Consider the following 24,451-nt stretch of genomic DNA (forward strand, 5'->3'; position numbering starts at 1 on the left):
GCCCTTCCACCTTCAGTAAGGCTTCTGCCCTCCTATATGGAATATCGCAGGGCCTTAAAAACTCTTTTGTTCCAGCAAGCGTTCAACTGTTAGCCTACTGTGTTCTGTCTGCTTGTTCTTGCCACTGTTAACTTTTAAGCGCCAAGAAACTGCCTAGTATACGAGCGCTCTATAAATGCTTTTAAATTCAAAAAATTCAAATTTGCCTTGCAGTCTGCATATATGGTTCCAGGGTCACACAACTCCGAACACAATGCATTGTTTTATTTTCTGTGCTCCCAGGAGACAAATCTTCTGATTTAATCTAATTAAGATGTTTCTCTGCGCATCTCGCACAGCAGTGGCGTAACGAACCTTGAGGGGCCCCCCTGCAGGGTACGTGAAGGGGCCCCCTCAGGTCTCAATCTAGAGCTCCCCAGCAGAAGTGCAGTGCTGATGGGGCCCCCTGGAGGATGAGGGCCCCCCCCACACCGCGGGGGCTGCAGGGGCTTGTGTTACGCCCCTGTCGCACAGTGTGATAAACTTGCCATTTAATGATAAAAACAGCATCCTTGCTTAAGTTGGTGTGAGGTTCACTTCCCGTCGGAATCATCAAGGAAGGCTGCTGAGACTGAGATGCAGTTTCGCTGTCCCTGACTTTCATCCTGAGAAGGAAGATAGCCCTGCAAGTAGAAGTGTTCAGGCTTGCACACTCAAGACAGAGCATTCATTAATGCATTAAGGTCGGCTTTCTGACATAAGGTACTAAGGTATGAGGTAAGTTCATTCCAATAAGCCTGGCAGATGGGTACTCCCAACATGCTCTCTTTAGCATCGAATTTTGAGTGATATAGATAGGAGTAATTTTAGTAACATTATGAAATTATGGTTGAATTGTTTGTTTTTCACCAGTAATTATTCCTCTCAATTGCAGACAAGCAGTGACTGCACATTGTAGGAACTGGCTTTTTATACACTATACAAAAAAGAGGTTAACTGTGCAAAGAGTCCAAGTATCCCTTACAGGTGGACAGGGGCTTACTCTAGAAATCCCAAGGTGCTCTCTAAGGGAGAAGGGCAATCGAGCAGCCTTAGGCACATCAGAGGGGAGTGTTTAGATATCTGCTGAAGACGGACAGTCAATGAATGATGCACACGACTCAATAAGAAGATCCACACCATTTTATAAAAATAACAATTATCGTTATATAAATGTAGGCACCAAGATCATCAAAGTCAGGTAAGTATGTTTCGAGTTATAAATATTTACAGTTTTTAAAAGTCGACGATACAATTTGTGATGGGGTAATGTTATCCTCTGGGGAAAAGGCATTTAGTGCAAACAGGTACTTTACAGTGACTTATAGGACCAAAACGTCCGGCCTTAAGGGGAGTATGGGGCAGTGTCCAAGGCAGCACCAACAGGTCACCTCGAGCAGCACTTGGGTCGCCGGGTGGAGAGGTGCAATACAGCATTGGTCCTCTTCTCTTTGGACCAAGGTGGCCCGGCGCAGAGGTGTCCTAAGGTTTTGGATTTTTTGTCACACGAGGAACTAGGGGTAGACGGGATCTGTACATAGAGGCTGTAGGTAGCGTCAGGAAGTCCACAGTTGGTAAACTCAAGGTGGGCTTCGGATCTGGAGGGTCTAGGGACCACGCTGGCATTGTTGGCCCACTTTGGCTAGGGGGCACGGGTGCAGTGGTGCATTCCGGTGTCGGGTTTTTGGAAGTTCTGAGTCCTTGCAGCTCTTCTAGGGTGCCTGCATGATGCAGGTGAGCAGCTCCGCTACTCCACAGTAGTTCCTGCATCACAGGTGAAGGCTGGAAGTTCTCCTAGACTTTTGGAGGCACATGCAGCTGCAGGATGAGTCGTGTTTGGCGCAATTGTTGAGGACAGCAGGCAAGCTGGGAAGGTTGGCGCCAAGTTAGTTGCTGGTCTTTTGTTCTTGCGACTCTTCAGTGTTAGTCTTCTTTCATTTCAGCAGGATTGGATTTCCTGGTGCCAGGCCCCCCCTAAATACTAAATGTAGTTGTTTTAGGGGAGTGTTGGGTAGTAGCCAATAGGTTACTTACCCCTGGGGGTCACTATGCCCCCTATTTGACCACTACTGGAAGACTTACATTCCGTGTCCACATTGGAAATCCCATCCTAGAGGGGGGAACTCGCCTGAGGGTGAACACACGACTCTGAATACTAATTTACCCACCTGTCCAGGCCCTAGTGTGTGTGTTGGGGGAGTGGGGGGTGAGGGTTTATTGGATCTTCACCTCTGAGCGAAGCCAGATTGCATACCAAAGGCGACCCTAGCTTGGAATGCTAATTTACAGGTCATCCTGCCACTGGGGGGTGTCAAAAACTCCCTGGAGAAGGCTTTATTCCTGTCCTTCTGAGAATGCGGGACCTCACCCCTGGAGGTCAGAAAGTAGTCTGTGGTGACAGGCTTGTCAGAAACAGGCAACCAGTGCACTAGTAGTTGCTAGGTGTTCAGGCAGCACCTCTAAGGTGCCCTCTGGGTGCCTGTATTAATAAATTCATCACTGAAATGAGTGTTTATTAAAACTTGTTTGATACCAAACACCATAGATTTCAGGGAAGCCATAATGTAGCTGGGGAACTAATTTTTACTAGTGTCCAGAACATTTACTTAAAATGGCTTCCCTGGTTACTTGCACTGACAGTAATTGGACTGGCCAGCATAGTGGCATATCTGCTCATGCAGCTATGCCAACACATGAAGTGTAGTGAACCCTGCCTTAGGGCTGTAAGGCCTGCTGCAGTGGTGACTTGCCTATACTATATGCAGTGCCTGCAGGCATGGCACAGAGAGACGTGTGCTCTGTTTTCACTTTTGCCTGCATCAAGACACGCAGACAGCAATGGCAGTCTGCATGAGTTAACTGAGGGGTCTCGTGGGTGGCACAATACATGCTGCAATCCTTAGGGACCCTCTTTAGCACCCATGCCCTAGGTACCTGGGGTACTATTTACTAGTAAGTACAGCGAGTGCAAAAGTTATTGTCAATTGGGGGAACAATTTTACAATTTTGGAGTAAGATCTGGCACCGGGGAATTGGATAGCAGGAACCCAGTGCACTTTGTTAAAATGGCATCAATTACCAGGAAAAAGATGGGGTGACCATGTCAACAAGGGGCACTTTCCCACAGCCCCTGCCTCCCCCAACAAATGAGAATGAGACTAACCTTTCCCAAAAAAGTCTTCATCATCTAAGCGGGAAAATCTGGAACGGCCATCTGCATTAGCATGATAAGTCCCAGGTCTGTGCTCCACTGTATAGTCCATACCCTGTAGGGAGATGGACTAACTCAAAAGTTTAGGGTTATCACCTTTCATTTGCATCAGCCATCTGGGAGGCCTGTGGTCAGTTTGAACAAAGAAGAGAGAACCAAACTAGTTTGGTCTCAACTTCTTCAGGGACCCAATTATTACTGTCTTCAACTCTTCTTTTTTACCACACGATTTGTATTGTGCTCTTGTTTTTACACATACCCATTTAGGTATACCCAACATGGGTGCTTCAGATAATTTCCTAGCAGACAGACTAGAGTAATTGCAGAGGACACCACCACCTTCTTTTGACCGGTAACCCTTCCCCATTCCAAGGACTACATTGTCATGGGATGGACCTTAGACTGGCTATCAGCATTGAGGACTGTGAATGGCTCACAAGTCACATATTGTCTTGGAGATATCAGTTTCTTAGCCACCATAGTAACTCCAGTATTCCTCTGTGTGTCTACTTTAACCTCATTAATATGTAGCTGTAGTGTGTATGTCTCCAGGTTACTGGGCCAGAGAGCCATGGCAGCTACATCACCTCCACCCTCTGAGAATAGAGTTGCTATAGTGTACTCTATGACAAGGTCAGGGTACCCCTGGGATCCCATCTGGAGACTTACCACTGCATTAGGAACGGCAAGTGCACTAGGGGAATTCTTTTTGGGACAGATAGGGTCTCAAGTGTGTTGCCCATTGGCTTTGCATTTAAAGCACTAAGCTGTAGGAAGCTGGCTCTGCATATGGAATTACCACTAAGTGGTTATACCGTGCACAGAGTCCAGGGGTTTCCCCCAAAGGGTACAGGGCTCAATGTAAAACCCAAAGTGCTCTGAGTGGTAGAGTGGGCGATCAGCCTTAGGCCTAACAGAGGAGTGTAAAACATTTATTACACAACAGTGATCAACAATGAGCACATGATTCAAAAAGGAGATCCAGACCAATTTAGAAAAATATGCTTTGTTTGTATTTTATTTTAAGATGAAGATCTTCGCAATAAGGTAAGCACGTTATTAATTAAAATATATTTCACTTTGTAAAAACGACACTTGGAAACTTTTCAGCACAGTTTAATGTTATCCTATGGGCAAAGCAATATTGCAGTTCATCAGATAAGTAATGCACTTACAATCCTAGTCTTCAGAACCAAATGTCAGCAAGGGCCAAGAGTCAGGTGAGTACCAAAACTGCACCAACAGTGGCACAGGGGCGGCAAGGTGCAGAGGTTAAAATCGGATTTTGGCTCAAAGCTTTTCCAAATAGACTAAGGGGTGTCTGTAGCCACACTGCTTGCAGGTAGGTAAATTGGTTGCAGGGGCCAGGCTTTGCAGGTTAGCACCAGCACAGGGGGGCATAAAGGAACACTGAATATACACCACCAGCGGCACATAGGCAGCCGGGTGCAAAATCAGCATTGGGCGCCCAATGCTTTTCTATGGAGATTTTTCTTTGGGCAAACAGGCTGCAGGTGTGGTACCGGAGGTTGTAGGAGGGAGACCAACGACAGCAGAGGTATGTAGATATGTAAGGGGTCGTAGAGGCACCATCTGTTCAGCTCACCAAGGCTTAAGTGCTTCGGGTGCAGGGGTGCCTTTGGACGTTGGAGTCCTCTTACCGGAGCCAGTTGCGGTCGGGGGGGAGGGGTATAGGGGGGGCTCTGGATTCACACTGCAGGTGTCGCCGTGAAGATCAGGAGAGGTCAGCCAATGCTGGACACGACGTCAGTATCGCTGGGAAGACTTCACTGCACAGGTAATCCACTCGAACTCGCGCCGTCAGGTGCAGAGTGGGCAGGAAGGAGTAGTTTCTTGCCTGTAACTCCAGTTCTGTAGTAGGGGTATCTCTGTTATAGTCATAATCTAGTGAATAGTCCCGCCCATGTGCGTGGACCCCGGAGCAATCAAAAATAATCTCTTAAATTGTCTTCTTTGTAATCCTGCATTGACACTTAAGAGAAAATTAAAGACAATAATGCAGCCTGTACCTACAAGGCTACACTGTCCAGTACTTCAACTAGAAATGCCAAGGATATTTTACCAGTGGAACCAAAGAAGGCTTGGGTCTGGTTGCTACCTGGCCTAGACCACTCTAATTTACCAAACAACAAAAATGGCCAGATAGATTCATAAAGTATTTTGACACCACACCTAGCCAATAATCCTAAGCGGGCAAACTTTTCATTTAGTAATTTTTACTTATTTGCATGTATTTTACAAAAACATTTCAATGCATCCAAAAATCAAAACACTCTTGTAAAGACATCAACATTTGACACCATTAATACAAAAACATATTACAAACAATATAAATGAACAAATTTCTATAGACACCATATACAAACAAAGGGAAAGAAAAGATGCCTATAATTATTTCATTTATGGGGCACCAGTCCTACTAACATATGAACAAACAAGCGGCCATTTCCTACTTTCTGCAGGCCTGCTCGTTTAACTACGCTGGAAACACTTCGTTTTGAGGGTCTAATAACAGGGGGATTCTATCCAAAACTACAATCCTGTAGCACCCATTATAATTTCTGTTCCAGCGCAGGGTCAACGCGTTTCGAACCCTGAATTTCTTTGGGGGTTCTCCTCAGGAGATGGACTGGAGATGGCCTTCACTGTGGGACATAAAATGAATACAACATCGGTGTAAGTAAGTGGGGACTTATCTATTAAACTTCTTCTAACTCAGACATCACCTTATTGCACTTATAAGTACCTGTGATTCTTTGATTCTTCCCAAAGCAGCTGTATGCAATTCGTGGAGAAGCAGTGGAACTTTATAGTTGTATATAGAAACGAGGGAAGCGTCAGTGTTGTATTCTGACATTTCACAAATGCTATGTTTTGTGCGTGATATATAATCCCAACTGGTTCCTACCTCAGAATGGTGACTGATTCGTACATTCTCTTTTCCGGTAACACAATTCACTGCAATGGCGTGCTGGTAACGCTGTCATGTAATCAATATTGTATGGTTTGTAAGTGACATATTCACAATATTCGACTGTACTAGCATTATTTGGGGCATCCACACGTACCTCCAAACTTCTCAATATGGTTGATTGCGGATGTAGTCACTTGCGGTATTACTACCTCGAAAATCGCATGTTCAGCTTTTCGTTTTTGGGTCGCGTGTGCTCGTCAATCTGCAGAAGACAAGCACCCGGAATTCAGCATTTGACCTTGGTTTTCCTGCTTCACTAATGAATTTCGGGCGGAAAAACTTACTTTGCGGGAAACGATCTACTTGTTCAACTTCAAACTCCGTGGCTTCCGATTCCAGCGTCGGCGCGCGTCACGTAGTTCTGACGTGTGCGCATCTGTCTGTATTTAGAGGAGCCATTTTTATTGAAGATTCGCAAAGGATCTTGGTATTTTGAGTCCGCTGCCCCCAACCACTTCGAAAGCAGCGCAAATGCGCTTGATTTGCTATAATCGCCTAATTGCTGTTAGGGTCCACTGGCGGCAGTCAGCTATCTTAAGTGGCTCAATTCAGAAAGTTCATTTAATCCTGTTAGAGCCGTATTAAATTTCATTATCAACAAGCATTTACAATGCAATCGTCTCGGCAATATTATAGGTAGAGCTATTGGCATTGCTCATTATTTTTTTTTTGGTATCCCTAAATAAATCGCAGTCATTTATATTGGCAATAGCTTAATTGCTTGCATATGCGAGACCTATTGCATTAGCAGAGAGAGAGTGAGGTAGTGAGATTTTATTTATTTATTTATTTGTGCGATTTTATATAGCGCAAACTTTACCCGAAGGTGTCAGAGCGCTTTACATAGGACCCAGTTTCAAACATAAGGACTGAAGGTTACAAGCGGACAAAAAAAATTGCAAATTTTTGACTTACATAAGAACCAGTTGAAAATATAGGGAGATAGAGAGTGAGGTAGTGAGAGAGCGTGAGGTAGATAGAGAGTGAGGTACTGAGAGACCGAGAGATTGAGGTAGTGAAAGACTGAGGTAGTGATGGAGAGGGATGTCTGAGGTAGTGATGCATGATTGCTGATGTATAATCCGGTAAAGGCGGTAAACTTTAAATTGACCTATCAAGTGTTTATTGTGCGCAGACCTTTTCCTCAAAATAATTTCAGTTGAGGTTTTCAAACTGTGCATAAAATGAGGGTGTGGGACTGGCTGAATTTACACGTTTCTTACTGGTGTAAGAAACTCGCCCATCTGTCTCTACCTGTCTGTCTGTCTGTCTGACTGTTGTTCTCCGAGTCTCTCCCGGTCTGTTATCTATGTGGATCACTGCATCCGTGTTTATCTCATATTCTGACTTTGTCTATTCTTTTGTGTAGCTGATGTTGCTGCTTCTCCATCAATCTGTCCTCTCTATTCCACCTAGCCTCACTCCATTGTATTCCCATCTATCTTTCTGCATCTCTGGTTCTGGCCATCAGCTTATCGATCTGTTTGTTCTATTTATTTTTCTATTTGACTCAGGATGCCTCTGTTCTGGACTCTGGATCTGTGTATTTTCAACGTATGTGTTCAGATGAGGATCTGTTGGTGATTTTTCTCGTATTTTTCTGGACCACGTGACCAGCAGGGCTAACCCATTCCCTAGGCCAGTCTGTGTGACTGTTCATGCATATCTCCATTTTGCGGAGTAGGGGCCAGCATATAGTATTGTTCCTCTCCCAGGTCGCAGTCCCTTCACAGCACCTTCTAAGATTCTATCACTTTCAGCTGCACAGCGGCCCTCTTCATAATGTGTGCAAGAAACACCTTTTAACTGGATCCCTTTTATCGTATACATATTAAAGCAGCATTTAAATGGGCCAATGCATTCTGTGACGAGGGCAGGCAGCAGGCAGAATTTTGCTAGCCGTTGATACAATACATGTGAAACTGGAATGTCAAAACTTGGTAATCTTGAGGTATGGCGCAGCCTTTCAACCTTTCAGAGGTGACAAAAAAGACTATTAGGTTGAGTTATGTACCAAGAATGCGAGATATTTGCAGGACGATAACGTTGCCTGAAAAGGAAATACTTTCTCTGCATTAGCAGTGCTCTCCCCCGCAGCCAACGTGGAAAACAGACCCACTCCTACCCGAGAGGCGCAATGATGAAAGGCGGAGGTCTGCGAGGCCAGCTGTGAGTGCACTCCCCGGCCCCACACACCGCAGCCCCCACCTGAGCTCACCTTCCGATGCTGCTTCTCCCAGGTGGGGTCCAGCAGGAGGTCCCGGTCGTCCGTCGTTGGTCTGGGTGTCGTAGTGGTCCATGCTTGCTTCGGTCCCTGAGCCCCGGCCTGGAGTGCTTCGTGTGAGTCTCAGCCTCCCCCTTCAGCTGCTGCCGCCGCTCCCACAGTGCAACTCACGAGGCAGCCAGAGCTACAGAGGACACGGACAGCGGGAGGGGGCGGGAGGGAGGACAGCGGGACCCACAAACAGCGGGAGGGGGCGGGCTGGGCGGGAGTGGGGACAGCGGGAGCCACGAACAGCGGGAGGGGGCGGGAGGGGGGACAGCGGGAGCCACGAACAGCGGGAGCCTCATCTTACTGAGCAGAAAAATGGTGGCCATAAGCTTACGAAATTTTTCCGATTCGGGGGCGTGTTTTGCTGTCCTGAGTGACGGACGACATCACTGGCTAAAGAACAGCAAAATGTACGCCCCCGAATCCGAAAAAGACGGAGCCTATTCGGAGGGACGGCTCTCTCTTCCAATGGCTGGACTCCGTTTAGGAAGCCAGCCAATGGGAGAGAGGCAAAAACTGAGGCGGGACTAATAGTCCCACTAAGTAACATTAATTCTCGGACTTCCGGTCTGCCTTTGGCAGACCGGATATTACCGAGACCTAAAAAGGCTTCTTTTTGTGCCAACTGTAGATCTGGGTCTCCCCCCCCGAACCTGTGGAAATTTTTATAGCTGCCAAAGTTGTCCACTTGAAGTCATTTGGACCATGATTCATTTCAAGAAAGTGGGAAACGAGTGGGGCCGTCAGTACTTTATTCTTGAACCTGGACCGATGTTGGATGATGCGATGGCGCACTTCTTGCGTTGTTTTGCAGATATACTTTTTTTTGGCATGGACATGAAATTGCGTAAATAGCATATTTAGACATGCAATTGGTGAATTGATCATGTCGCCAAAACCTTTTGCCATCAGTAAACAATGAGCCTCTTATATTGTGGCATTGCACACCAAACACGTTCCGCATTTATGATGCTCTTTCACTGAGCTGAGGCCAAATAATGTACTTTGAGTCTCTTTTTTAGTGGAGGACGTGTGGAGGTGATTTGTTGTCCTATGCTACGGTTTTTTGGAGTGCGAACAGTGGTTTGCCAATTCTCGGCATTGCATCTTCTACTAAATGCCAACGGTTTTGAATGATTTTTTTTTAACTGGTTGTGTGTGAGGTCCGAATGTAGAGACGCACACAATCCATTCCGTGGGTGGTTTTTGATTGTTCTCCGGTAGATGTTCTCTTGGAGTCCATCGAGCTCTTTTCATGGAGTGCTTGATGAGCTTTCGTGTGTATCCTCTATCTTGTAACTTCTGACATAAGGCTTTTCCATGTATCTCAAAGTCTTCTATCCTGGAGCAATTGCGCCTCACCCTTAGGAATGGACTATAATTTCTAGGGTGATAGCTCCGATAGTGTAGTGCATTGTTTTTGTCAGTCTTTTTTAGATACAAAGAGGACATCAGTCCGTCAGGTGTATATTTCATCTCTGCATTCAGGAATGAGAGTGATTTGCAATCATAGGTCAGGCTGAATTTGATGTCAGGTGTGCGATTGTTCAGCCAATCATGAAATTCTTTCAAGGCCATTGATGATCCTTCCCAGATGCACCACACGTCAACAATAATAAAGGAAATGTATCTAAAAAAGACTGATAAAAACAATGCATCTGGATCTGTAGATGGTCTGAATGAGCCCCCCAGCCCTGGAGAGACACATCCGTCACGATAGTTTGAGTGGGGATGTCCTTGTGGAAAGGAACCCCTCTGGGGAGATTCTCTGCTGAGCACCACCATCTCAGGGACTGTTGGGCGTGATGAGATAACTGGATCCTGTCATCCCAGCACCCTTTGCTCTGGTCCCACTGATCCTCCAAGCATTCCTGCAGCGGTCTCATGTGGAGGCGCGCATGTGGAGTGAGTAAGATGCAAGAGGCCATCGACTCCAGTAGAGACGACACCATCCTCACTGTTGTAGATGGAGCAGCTATGAGAGCCTGAGCCTTCTGAAGGATCGATAAGCGTCTCTCCTCAGGAGACACGCTTGCTCACAGCTTATTGATGGAGGCTCCCAAGTACTGCAGGCACTGGACAGGAATCGGGACAGACTTGGACATGTTTATGTGCAACCCCAGCTGGCTCAACAGAACAGCCGTCTTGTTGAAGTGCAGTTGCGCTTCCTGGAAGGTGGAGGCTTTGATCAACCAGTCGTCCAGTTATGGGTAGATAAACACCTTGTTCTTTCTCAGGTGCGCTGCCACCACTGCCATGCATTTGGAAAACATCCTGGGTGCAGACTTCAGTCCAAACGGTAGTACGGTATACTGATAGTGATTGGTGCCGACTAGAAATCGCAGGAACGTCCGGTGTTTCCGTGCAATGGGCACATGGAAGTATGCATCTTGCAGATCTATTGCGCAGAGCTAGTCTCCACTTTGCAGCTGAGGATAGATCTGGTGCAAAGACAGCATGCAAAACTTTTCCCTGCAAATCCATTTGTTTGCTTGTCGCAAATCCAAAATGGGCCTGAACTCGTTCTTGTCCTTCTGTACCAGGAAGAAACGGGAGTACAGGCCCTTTCCCCTTTGAGACGGAGGGACATCTTCTATTGCCCTTTTTCTTAACAAGGTATCGGCCTCCGCCTGGAGCTTGCGCAGTCGGAACTGTGAGCTAACCAGTGGAATTGCTGGAGGCGGGCTGGTGAAACAAAGACTGTCTCCATTGCAAACAATATTCAGCACCCACTTGTCCGGAGTAATTTTTCTCCACTCTGCCAAGTAATGTTGGATGCTTCCCTCCACTGGAGCGGGTAACGGACGAGGGGGAAGTAGCACCTCAGGGCCTAGACCCGGCCGGGCCTTTGGGCGTCGAGGAGGACTGCTGGTCGCCTCTGCCTCTCTGTCGCTTCTGGAAAGGTCGCCTCTGGTACTGCTGCTGCTGATGTTGCTGCTGGCCAGTTTGACGACCTTGCCCCCTGCCCTTGGCACCAAAACGCCTCTGGAAGGGGCGGAAAGACTTCTGCTGCTCCTTCGGCTTCTCTAACCCGACGGCCGTCAGGGTTTCAGCCTCCGCCTTCATGCGGGCCATCATCAGCGTGTTTTCCAAACAATGTCGCTCCAGAGAACGGCAGGTTGGCGACCCTCTGCTGGGCCTCTGGTTTCAGCGACGTCAGGCGCAACCAGGCATGACATCCTAAATTTATCCCGTGGCAGTAGCCATGGGCAGCCAAGAGCGATGAATCCGCTGACGCACTGATCACCTGATTGGACACCATCATGCCCTCGTTGATGATCTTCTGAAAGTACTCCCTCTTGACCCTAGTGAGATGCTCCAGAAACTGCTGTAGGGAATCCCACAACGATCGGTCGTATCGCCCTAGGAGAGCCGTGGCACTAGCGGCTTTCATAAACGTAGCAGCCGTACCGCAGACCTTACGACCCACCGCATCCATCTGCTTACTCTCTTTATCAGAGGGTACCGTGGATGATGGAGTAGTAGGCTTGTTGTTTCCTGGCGGCCGTAACTATCACCGAATCTGGGACAGGGTCCGATCTGAGAAACGCCGGATTGGAGTCTGGAGGCCTGTATTTCTTCTGCAGCCTGGAGGGGGCGGATCTTGTTGAAGCCGGCATCAGGAAACGTTCCATCACCGGTTCCTCCAGCCCCGGCACGAAGGGCAACAGTGGTCCTAACAGTTGCCGCTTATGGAGGGTCTCGAAGATCACTGACGTAGAAGGTGTGGGCACCGTCAGGGTAATACCCAGCTTCGCCGCCGCTCGCAATAACACCTCTTGAAACGACACAATGTCGTCCACAGGTGACACTCTCGTGTGGGGTCAATCTGACAGAGTGGGCGAATACCCAGAGCACTGGACGAATCCGTATGACGGGATCTCGACCGATCTCTTATGTGACGCCGCCGGGACCTTGTAGATGAACGACGGTCACTCCTAGAACGGCGTCTTCGCCTGGATCGCGACCTGGATTGTGATCTGGACCTCCGAGGTTGTGGACGATCCACCGGCCTGGTCGGGGGTGGACGCTGCGGAGGTAGAGCTGGAGTCTTCGGCTGTGGCATCTCCTTAGGTGGTGACGGGAAGCGCGGCGGCGAGACTGACCTTGGAGGAGGCCGTGGTGGAGGAGGCGGAGGACGATGAGGAGGAAGTGGAGGCGGAGTCTTCGGAAGAGGAGGAGGAGTGGAACTCTTCTGCAGCAACGTAGGAGGCGTAGACAACCTTGGCCGAGAAGGGGAGTAGGTTTGAGAGTACTCCGAGTCGGAAGATCTAACCACTCTCTTCTTCTTTGCCGGCCTTCGCGACGAAGTCCTAGAAGCAGACCTTCTACTGGACGAGCGCCGGCGCCGCCGCTATCGGGGACTCGTGGAAGAGGAGGACAGGTTGACCACCGAGCCCGGGGACGCCGTCCTTTCCCTGGATCGCCTGCTGGAGGTTGACGTCTCCTTTCTAGACGTCGACCTCTTCATCAACGTCGAACACAGTAGATCTCAACGGCGAGCGGCGGTGTCGCCTCGACAGCGAGCGCCGGTGCCTGGAACCATCACGACGTCGATGACTCCTCGACGTTGATGTAGTTCTCGACGTCCACCTCGTCCAAGGTCTCGACCTGGGTCGACTGGGAACACACGGTGGTCGTCCATCTCGATGCCGATGTCGAGGCTATCGAGGTCGACGGAGAAATGTGCAGTTTCCTGGCCTTCTCTTGACTGGGGAGGCCCCCAGAGGACTCAGCACGGGCAGAGGACTCAGATCCAGCCCTCCCATGCTCAGACCCACCTTGATCCTGAAGTTTCCTCAGCTCCAGGCCTTGGAGCCGGATCTTCTCCCTCGCTCTCCTGGTCCTCTTGGAAAAGGACTGACAGATTTCACAATCCTCAGGGACATGGGATGAAGGGAGACCGAGGATACACACTCTGTGGCCGTCCGATTTGTCCTTCTTCCTGGCACACTCAGGGCATCTGTCGAACAATGCAGGCATTTTCGACAGAAAAGGTGGCAAATACTGGCAAAAAACTCCAGAAAATGGAAGAAGGAATAGGTAGACGTCGAGTGAAACACTCAACACTTGAAAAGTGTCAAAAAATTTGAACTAAACCCAAAAAGGGAGAGCTCAATGCTCCAGGGTCCTGGTCCTGCTAGCAGGAGCCGGAAAAAAGAACTGAAAGTAAAAGGACTTGGCTGTGCATGCTGGGATACTGAGGGTCTCTGGAGAGTTCCTTAAAGGCACGGTATCCCTTTTCCAGACACATAATGGCAGCCTATGGAGGCTTGTTTGTCCATCTCTTCCTCTCTATCATTCCAAGGTTTTTGTGAAGGGACAGTTTCTCTAGGGATGGAACTTGACACATTATGGTAAATGTGATGTTGGTAAAATATCCTTGGCATTTCTAGTTGAAGTACTGGACAGTGTAACCTTGTAGGTACAGGCTGCATTATTGTCTTTAATTTTCTCTTAAGTGTCTATGCAGGATTGCAAATAAGACAACTTAAGAGATTATTTTTGATTGCTCCGGGGTCCACGCACATGGGCGGGACTATTTACTAGATTATGACTATACACAGAGATCCCCTACTACAGAAACGAGGATATGGGGTCCATGGAGCTTGGTTTTTTCTTGGACAGATCCGCTGTCCACAGGAGATTGAAGTCTTTTTTGAAAGGCAGCAGTCTTCCCAGGGTTTTCAGAGGTCACTGGTTGCAGGTTCACAGGAGCTGGAGACAGGCCAGTAGGGCTGGGGCCAAGGCAGTTGTCGTGTTCAGTCTTGTCTGAAGGACGTTTTCTTGCTTCTTTGGTCATGCAGCTTTAGTTTCCAGGTCTGGGGGAGATACCGAAATACTAGATTTAGGAGGTGTTTCAGGGGAGTAGTAGGTAGGGCCCATGGGCACCTTACCTGAGGTGAATACACCCTCTATTATGCCACCCTCCTGCGTGAGGGGGGCATAGACACAGCACTGATGCAATCCTTTGGGGGGAAATTAAGTTATCAGTTTGTTGGTAAGTACAACTTTGTGGGAGTTGGTATTCCGGAGTTAGAACCAGTGTTCCCCCAGGGTCGAGGATAAACTCTCAAAACACCCTCAGCGGCACTGGTGCAGCCGAGTGCAGGGTGCTGAGGCCCAATGTTATCCAATAAGGGATAGGTGGCCTACGGTTGGTGGCTGCTAACAAACAGGCTAAAAGGCTGTGGGAGCAAAGCTCTAGGACGTAAGCTCAAGGCAAAGGGGGATCCAGTTTTGCACACAAGGTGCACCAACAGCGGCGGCTGGATGCAGGGTGCTGGTTTGGCGTCGGGTGCCCTGTTTTCAATGAGAGTTGACTGTTTTGGATTTTGGCTGCAGGCTCAATCCAGGAACACTTCTGGGAGGACCCAAGAGCTGGGCAGGTAAGCTGGAGAAGTTGGGTTCTCTTCTCCAGGGAGCAGGGTGGGTGGATGCAGGGGTAAGGTCAGATTTCCACTTACCGGGCCACTCGCGGTTGATGGGGGGGGGGGTTAGGGTGGAGGGAGGTACCCATGCAGAGGCTGCAGGCGACGTCGGGGAGTCCTGCAGGGGTCAACCCATGGTGGACTCAGACTCTGGAGCACTAGGAGACCTCACTGGGACCGGTGAACCATTCAAACTCGGGCCGTTGGCGACAGGTGCAGTGGTGGTTCCAGGCGTTGGGTTACTTTGTCCTCAGCAGGCTCAGAGTCTGTCTTGAAAGTTTCTTTTGAACAGAGCTGCTGTTCACAAGAGATCCGGTCTTTGTTAAAGGCAGTCAGTCCTCCCAGAGTTCTGGAGGCCGCTGGCTGCAGGACAAGGTGGCTTTTGGCGCAGGATCTCTGGAAACTGCAGACGGGCTGGTAAGGCTGGTGCCAAGTCAATTATTCTCTGCAGTCTCCTCTGCTGGGGGTCTTCTTTCGTCCTTTTTCTTTGTAGGTTGCGGAAATCTGTCTTCTTGGTTCAGGGCTGCCCATAAATACTGTATTTAAGGGGAGATTTAGGGGTCTCGAGGTCAGTAGCCAATGGGCTACTGACCTTAGGGTGACTTCCCTTGGTGTGCTCATCCCACGTTGGGGAGTTGGCACACCTTCTGGGATGGGGCTCCTGATAGCAGAAGAGGCTGGGGTTGCAACTTCACCAAGGAAAGGCTTTATTTCTTGGCTCAAGGGAGTGAAGCCTCCCACCCCAGGGGTCCAGAAACATCTCTCATGGTGGCAGGCTGGTGTGTACGAGTCAGAGAACCCACCAGAGGCTGGTCGTTTTTCAGGAGGCATCTCTAAGATGCCTTCTGAGTGCATTTTTCATTAAATCCCACACTGGCATCAGCGTGGGTTTAATGTACTGAGAAGTTTGATACCACACTTTCCAGTTTTCAGTAAATCCATAATGGTGCTGTGGAGTTTGTAATGACAAACTCCCAGCACCTTATGGTCTTAATGGCATTACTGCACTTACAATGTCTAGAGAATTGGTCTAGACACTGTAGGGGTATAGGACTCATGTGCCTGTACCCTCACCACTGGTATAGTGCACCCAGCTAAAGGGGTGGCTGACCTATTCCGAGGCAGTGGGTTGTGGGCATGGCACACAGGGATGTGTGCTATGTTGACTCGTCACTTTGTCCTGCACCAAAACACGCAGCCTGCAATGGCAGTGTGAGTGCGCGCGTAAAGGTACATGGCCTCGAAGGGTGGCACAAAAAGGTGCTGCAGCCTTTGGAGGCCTTCCCTGGCCACAGTGCCCTTAGTACCCATGGTACTTTTTACAAAGGACTGATATGTGGCCAGAGGGGTGCCAATTGGGGGTACAAGGTACAGTTTTGGGAAAGAACACAGGCCCTGGGAACCTGATTGGCAGGGACCCAGGGCAAATCAAGGCAAAGTGCATCAGTAGTCTGGCAAAAAGTGGGGGGTTACTGCAACCAAAACCCAGCTTCCTACATTTATCCACTAAGTGTAGTCTCAGGAACAATTAGTTAAGGTTAAACTGAGACAATTCAGAAAAATTGGATGTGTTAGCTGTTTGGACGAAATTTCTCTATTACTTATTGGGAGGTTTTATTAGCACTGCATGTCACATTTCAGTTACTTCTAACATGAAGGTTCTGCCAGAAAGACATTTTCCAAGAGCCTAAATTGATAAGGTGTTATAGGTTACTGACATTCTTCAACACAGCCCTTGATCTGTGCAGAAGTAAAGTTGACAGCAATTCTGAGGAACTTAAGCTCATAGGTTTTCGGATTTGCTTCAGGTTAGGGCTTGCTCTCAAGATTTGCTTTACAGCATTCCAAAGTCTGAAGCTTTGTGCTCCAAGGGATCTACCTCAGTATCAGTACTAATTATTTCAGTCCATAGCCTTTGGGGTAACCTCAATTCTGTCTGAGCTCTCTTCCTCAGAAAACCCCTTCGCTGCAATGGCTAGCTGATGTCTTTGGGTCAATCCTAATGGTGACATCCGTGACATAACATGGTGTGCCCATTGCTGCGTCTTTCTGTTTTTTAATGTTTTGGGTGCAAAGAAAGACACAGAACACAATCCACTGACATAAGTGTATGCAGCATGCATAAGTTACACAAGGTTTTCACATCATTTAAAGGTAATATTTTCCAGGATTTTTTTCAAAATGGTGGTTAAGGGACACAGAAAACTATCTGCATAGAAACATTCACTCTGACCTGCTATGGTTTTAAGACTTCCTGAGGTCATTGGGAGGGCCTAGTTATCTCCCGTTGTGAAAGGTAATAAAAGCAAAACGTTACCCAGCATCACTTACAGTAGTAAAGCACTTTGTGGAAAGGACTCCATATCCTTAAATAACGTTATTACTAAATTTTTCTTGAAAGTATGGAAGGAGAACCGGAGGATGAAGTTCCCACTCATATATTTGTTGTGGCATCCTGCTGACCCTGGACTGCTAAATTGTGAAGATGGGCACCCTCACCTGTGTGAGCTGCGTCTGCTGATAGTACGATCTGTGGAACAGGGTCGATGAAGGACTGTCCTTTTGATACGTTTTGTGTGTTCCACCACTGCAGAGATCGATGGTTGTGACTGTCTACCTACACTTGATTGGTAAATTGACCCTGTGACTGATTCCACTGACGTGATAAGCATCTTGTAGGGGACGCATGTGTAATCTTTCATGAGTCACTATTACAATACATGATGCCATCATTCCTAGCAGTTGCATTAAAGTCCGGACTGATAAGTATTGGTTGGTCTGAAAATGTAGAAACAGAGTTTGAATATTTCGAATGCTGGCTGCATGGGAAAGGCTAGAGCTGTGTGAGTGTCTAGAGTCGTTCCCAGATAGGATTGTATTTGTGAAGGCTGAAGGTGAGACTTTGGCGTAGTGACCATAAAACCCAAATGGTGGATTAGGTCTGATGTAGTCTGAGTGTGTTGCAAACACTTTTGGTGTGTGATGGCTTTGACGAGCAAATGGAGTAGGTATGGGAAGACCTGAATCTGTTGTCTTCTATGATGAGCTGCTAGACATTTTGTGAACACTGTGGGAGCAGTAGTTACTCCGAATGGGAGTACTTGGAACTGATAATGTTTTCCTGCCATTACCAATATGAGATATTTGCGATGTGCTGGTTGAACCAGAATGTGTAAGTATGCATCTTTCAAGTCCAGTTAGGACATAAAATCGCCATGTTGTAGAAGGGGAAGCAGTTGTTGAAGCGTAACACATGGATATGTTCTGACGGTATGAATAGGTTTAACATTCTTAAGTTCAAAATTGGTCTTAAGGAGCCGTCCTTTTTGGGGATTAGAAAGTACAGAGAGTAAACCCCTGAACCTTGGTATTGTAATCGAACTGAATCTATGGCTCAGTTTGCTAAGAGAGGTGGTACCTCTTGCTTGAGGAGCTGTAGTTGCTCTGACAAGAGTTTGAGTGCGCGAAGTGGAATATTAGGAGGATTGCTGGTGAGCTCCAGGCAATAACCATGTTGGATAATGTCTAGTACCAATTTGTCTGAGGTTATCGAATGCCAAATGAGAAGTCTTCCCCTGACAGGTGTTACGTGATCAGGGGGAAATGTAGGCAAGTCACTTCTTATTGGAGGAAGGGGAGTTACGCGTTGGTGTGCTTTTACCGCTACCTTTGAAATAGTTTCCTCTGTACCCTCTCTATAGAAACTTCTATAGGTAGAGGGTTGTGTGTTCGGTTTATAGGAGGAAGCATTAGGGTCTGAGGAACTTTTGACCCTTCTCTACAAAATAAGCTGGGAAAGGAACCTTTTTGTTTGATGGGGACTGAAGCACTCCCATAGACTTTGCCACATCTGTCTTTTTTCATTTTTTCTAGGGCCTCATTTACTTGAGGCAAAAAAAGATGTTATTTGTTAAGAGGAGTATTCAGAATGGACTGCTAAACCTCTGGTTTAAAACCTGAAATTTTAAGTCATGTATGTTGTCGGAGGAGAATGTGTGTTAATTTCCCTTGCTGCAGTGTCAACAACATCTAAAGCACATCTAATGGAGGAATTGGATACGAGTTTACCTTCTTGCACTAATTCCTATGCTTTTTTCTCATGCACCTCTGGAGGTATTGAAGTAGGACTTCCATCTCGCCCCAGTGGGCTCTATCATACCTGGCTAGTAGGCCCTGTGTGTTTGCAATGCACCAGTGGTTGCAGGATTGGGCAGGTACTCTCTTACTGGATGCACTCATCAATTCAGACTTTGTCTGGGGAGATGCATCTGTAGAGGTCTGTGAATTTTCTCTCTTACATTAGAGACCATTAGCGTGTCTAAAGGCAACTGTCCCCTAATAAAAATGGGATCAGATGGTAGAGGTTTGTATTTTTTGTCTACCCTAGGTATTACTATGCGGGCACGAACAGGGTCTCTAAAGAGGTCATCAGCATGTCTCATTATACCCTTTAACATAGGTAGACTCTGACTTGTCCTGTGTGTTGACCCTAGTGTCTCAAATAAAAAGTCTTCCTCCCAAGACTCTTTATATAATGTAACCCCAAGGTAAACTGCTGCTCTTGAAATCAGCTCTTGATAAGCTGCATTATCATCTGGAGATGATGGCTTGAGGATTAGAGTAAATAGGGCTCATAGCCATGTCCTTTTTCTTGAGAGAAATTTTATAACTAGTGTTATCTGAGCTTACTTTCCTTTTGGATGGTGTTTTTGCCAAAATCTGTTCAGGATGTGGATTGATGTAAATTTTCTTCTGCTTAGGGTCTAGCTTTTATTTTATAAGGTCCAGGATCGGTTCCGGAGGCTTTGGAAGTCCCTCTTTCGATTTTGGCACCGAAGGTTTCGGTGCCAAACTGGGCTGGTCTATTTTTGTCCTTCGGAGCAGAAGGTTTCGGTCCTGAAGTCTGCTTTTTTCGACTCGGTCCAGAGCCGGAAGGGCTTGGCTGGTTCTTTCGGTGCCAGGCCAGAGGGCAGGGCAACCGAAACATCGTCTCAGTGCCGACCATGGCCCGAAAGCAGAGGTGGTGCTGCAGCCTTTTGTTTGGTCACAGAGAGTTTGGGGGGGTGAAGGGGCATTTGTACTCACGGCACCCTGTCCCGGTGGAACTTCTTCGGACTCCAACTCGATTTCCAGCTCGGAATCAGATTCTGAGATAGAACTACCGTCAAGCCTCACAGTCTTTTTCTTCGTGCTCTGGTGAGAGGCACAAGTTGCAAAATGTATGCAGGTTGGCGCAAGGGTACTTGGAGTGGCACAGAGGAAAAAAATTGAAACTGAGTACGTTCCATTGACAGAAGGCTGGCTAGTACAGAACGGAGTAGAAATCAACCGTCGTGGCTACGCCCGAAGGCCACCCACGATGTCTACAATCGAAAATAGAGTTTCCCGATCGATTCGATACACAGAGAATAGTGTAACAATTACGATAACACCATCGAGGGTACAGTGGATTGTGCACCGAGTGGAACCCGAGAATGGTTTCGAACCGGAGCACCACAAACCATGTCCGAACCAAATTGTAGAAAGAACACAGTCTAACAATGGAGTCGATGCCCAAATGCAATATCACCGAAAGGAGGAGTCGCCTTACCTCGTGACTGGAAAATAATTCTTTGAAGAAAAACCATTTGCAAACATCCAGACCAAACACTACATGGCAGGAGTATGCAAAGCATGTGCATCTACAGCACACATACCTCGAACACACATTTATTAAAGCAAGATTTGGCTTCCTTTCTGGATCAACTAATGCAATGACAAGGTTGCGACCTTAAATATTGTGTCCCATCGACCATGCAAAAATGGGGAAGAAAACATTATCCACTTAGTCTGTATATGCCCAGCATTGATGGAAGAAAGAAGGAGATATTTAAAGAAACACTTCTATACTCGAAGAGTTTGGACCTGCAGACAAGCTCTGGTAGTGTGTTTTAAGCCAATGGATACAAACATGAACTAAAATTTTGCAAAATGTTTAGATCTAGCAAAGAGGAAACTAGACTCTTGTGATTTGAACATAGCCAATTTGGGGGTCTAAATTTAAAGATCTACTTTTTAAAGGCTTTTAAATTAACTATAAATAAAATGTACTTTGTACAGCACGAGTAGCACTTAAAAAAAGATATACATTTATGACCCTCGGTAATGGTGAGTAGGATATCAGGTTTTGTAATACGATTTTAGAATAAAAGGATTTTTAAGGAGGATCTTCAGATGTGTAATAACGAAAAACTATATGTGCCTAAAATCACTGATTTTATTACGTATAATTCTCTCCGTATAGATAACGGTATGATTTTTAGACTTAAAATAAAGAAAAAACAAATGTGTGCAATATACTGTTTTTATTATATATGAACTTTATTGCCTAAATAACTTTTAGGTCCTTGTGCTGAATGTATTGTTTTTATAATGAGAGCATGTTTTAAGATCCTACATTGTAGGATTTTAATTAAGCAAAGAAAAAATAAACTTGATTGTTCTCTCTTCCCATCGTCATCCACAACTGTCAATGCCATGTATTTAAAATACCGGTCTGACACCTATTCTGAACAACGGAATAGGTTCACCCTCCACCCATCCATCAAGTAGAAAAGACTTTAAGGAGGTGGACCTGAGAAGTTATAAGTGTAGCCTGGCATATTAATTTGCAAAAATCAAACTTCCCAAAGGAAGGATTAACACAAATAAGGCTACCAGTTTGTGCAGCTATACCCCACTTTGTGGAGGCTGTAGCTCAAAGTTGCCTAGAAATCCAGCTGTACCTCTTTTACGAGGCCCAAAGAGAATGAAAACAGTCTAGGTAAGCTTGTTCTACCATTTACAAAGGGATATGAAATGGCAGTTTGGGCTTAAATATTCCCATGGAGCAGGAGCATGGCTGATTTGTATCACTGGGTGGAGTGGCAGAATAAGCACAAAAAAATAGTGGACTGGAATGCTGCACAGTAAACTGACCAATCGCTGAAATTTGCATATCATTTTGTTTCTTTAAAATGTGCAGAATGCGCATGGGTCCAAATAGAACGATTCATTAGGTAATAATAATAATAATCCACATTTGTATAGCGCCCAATCACCCGTTAGGGTCTCTAGGCGCTGGGGGCCGTCGGGAAGATTAAGCAAGCTATTGCCCAGAGTCGCATGGTGCTGGGCTAACCTGCCGCCGGAGCCGGGGATCGAACCCTGATCCCCAGATTCCAGCGTCAGTCGCCCTGGCCGCGGCGCCACACCTCTCCCATAAGTGGCATAAGTAAACCCAACCTATCACACACAAACATACATTCATAAAATAACAACCACATACAGACACTGCCGATACATGTCAACCAAATTTGGAGGGTCAGGCGCCTCAGTTAGCATGGTGGGGCCCGTAAGTACTGTAACAGTAGAGCTAGTCGGCAGTGTCCTCAAACAGGAGCAAAATACCTATGCAACTCGATTACAAATCTGCTGCTACCACTGCCTGTACCCACACAGCATGATTTAAGGGGCACTAAGAATAATGCACTCTTGGGTGTCCTCTCTCCTCCCCTGTCCCCCCAGCCTAGCTTTGATGGTAAACTGAAAATTAAAAAGTAGTAACAGCTATAACGGTCTTCCATGATAGTCATCATCAATGGAGGAAGAACAGGGCTATCTATTTAGGAGGAGGCACAACTTTTCACAACTGTCCCAAAGACTTCTATTCCAAGAGCAGCCCACAGGGAATGAGAATCTAATTGTCCAAACTGTATTCGCTACAAACACTTGACTTTATAGGTAACACACCAGACTTTCGATCTCTGTGGCTCAGAATTCAACTTTCCAAGGAAAGAGCTTTATTTTTTCCATACAACCTGAATCGATTTAAATTCTTACAATATGGTCCCTTCCTTGAAAATTACAAATCGTTCACTACATTACACCCTAGGAGCAGGAGTAAAACTATAATCTGTTATGAACACAGTGAAAGAACAAGCCTTCAAATAAAATACACAGTGGTTTTAGAACACTCTTGTATGTCAGTTCAGAATGCATGCAAGCATTTCATTTACCGGTTCTCCCCAGCAATTGCCACCACGTGAGGTTTCTTGTTGAGCAGGAACTTCTTCATGGTTTCAATATCAGTGGCCTAGTACAAAAGGTATTATTAGGAAATTACATTTGTGTGTTTGTAAATAACAGCCAATCTAAATGTATATAGCTATTGCTTCTACTAAGAATACATATTTTATTCATGTAGGTAAAATAGAATACCATCAAAAAGAAAAGAGTAGCACAAACACGATAATTCTGGTCAGTGGTTCACAAACAGATTTTGTAGCAGGTATTGGAGAAGACAGAATAATGTCTGCCACTTTTGACGGTAAAAAGATCTTTAGTGGACACTGCTCAATTGACAAAAAATAGGCGGCCGTCAGAGGATTTGGGTGGAGCCCAGATAATTCTGCTACAAAAAAAGGTCAAACTAACCTGGGGTGATCAGATCAGTTGTGCTCAGTCCTACCACACCTACTCTAGGACCTTTAAAATAAGTGGATTTAGCAGGCATGTGTAGAGAAGACCCTGTGTTCGGATGAACAAGAAGTCGTTCCCATTGAACCACGCAAGGTAAATGCATGGATAAAAACTGATCTACAACTCTTATTCAGAGCAGTGACAAAGAGAAACATGCTTGGACATCCAGATATGGAGAAGGTTATGCCTCTCACTTCAGTTTCTCACTGCCCTCACATTGATAGTAGCTTAAAGTGTGCCACTACTGGGAATATACCCTGCAGCAGCACCCAAAGGAACTGGGGAAAATCCTCCCAATAGAGGGTCCAAGATCCAACACCAACATGTCTTTTGATAGAATGGATGGTTGAGAGTTACCTGAAAGGATGGAAATGGTGCTCACAGAGATGGTAGGGAGAAAAGTCTTCAGTGAAAGACAAACTACACAGAACTTGAACAAAAAGGCCTTATGTGCTGTCATTTCGCCCAGTCGCCTTAGCCCAATAAGAAGGCATCTGCAAAGCTGTGGCCCGCGACTATATGAGGATGCAGGCATGACCTACCACGAGGGGTGATGGGCTCTCATTCAACAATGGAGATAGAGGAGAACAAAGTAAAAAATCTGCACTCAAAGCTTGATGCTCTCCCAAAGACGGACTCACTGCAGAAACCACTTATGGGCCCCTATACACCATCCAGTGTGCAGCACTAACAGAAGCCATAATCAGATTACACCAAGAAACATCGGAATCATATTATGAATGTCTATAATCCTGAGAAGAGGGAAACCCATTTACAAAGGTCCTACTTAATACTGCACATATGAAGGCCAGCCTCTTCATGGTTACAAAGTGGGGCATCCAGGCACTGATCAAAATCACAAGTAGTGTTGGAGGGTTATGGTGTTCTGAAGATGTTCCGCATTGGGGTCCCTGCCTTCCATAGCTAGTTATGCAAGTCAAGGAATACATGGTCGCCTGACCTTCAAAGTAAATCTGCCACCTCAACGAATACTTAGTTGAACACTTGTGTGGCAGCCATTGGAG

General features: G+C 46.6%; 1 protein-coding gene across 1 annotated transcript in view; it reads right to left on the reverse strand.

Moving 5' to 3' along the window:
* Nucleotides 1-24,451, reverse strand: part of SUPT6H (SPT6 homolog, histone chaperone and transcription elongation factor) — a 1,180,384-nt gene that overhangs the window by 470,487 nt on the left and 685,446 nt on the right. Inside the window, exon 20 of the mRNA XM_078680107.1 lies at nucleotides 22,964-23,040. Coding sequence (XP_078536233.1) covers nucleotides 22,964-23,040 — 77 coding nt within the window. The remainder of the gene's footprint in view (nucleotides 1-22,963; nucleotides 23,041-24,451) is intronic.

Source organism: Lissotriton helveticus, chromosome 3_1 (assembly GCF_964261635.1).
Source record: "Lissotriton helveticus chromosome 3_1, aLisHel1.1, whole genome shotgun sequence".
Taxonomy (NCBI): Eukaryota; Metazoa; Chordata; class Amphibia; order Caudata; family Salamandridae; genus Lissotriton; species Lissotriton helveticus.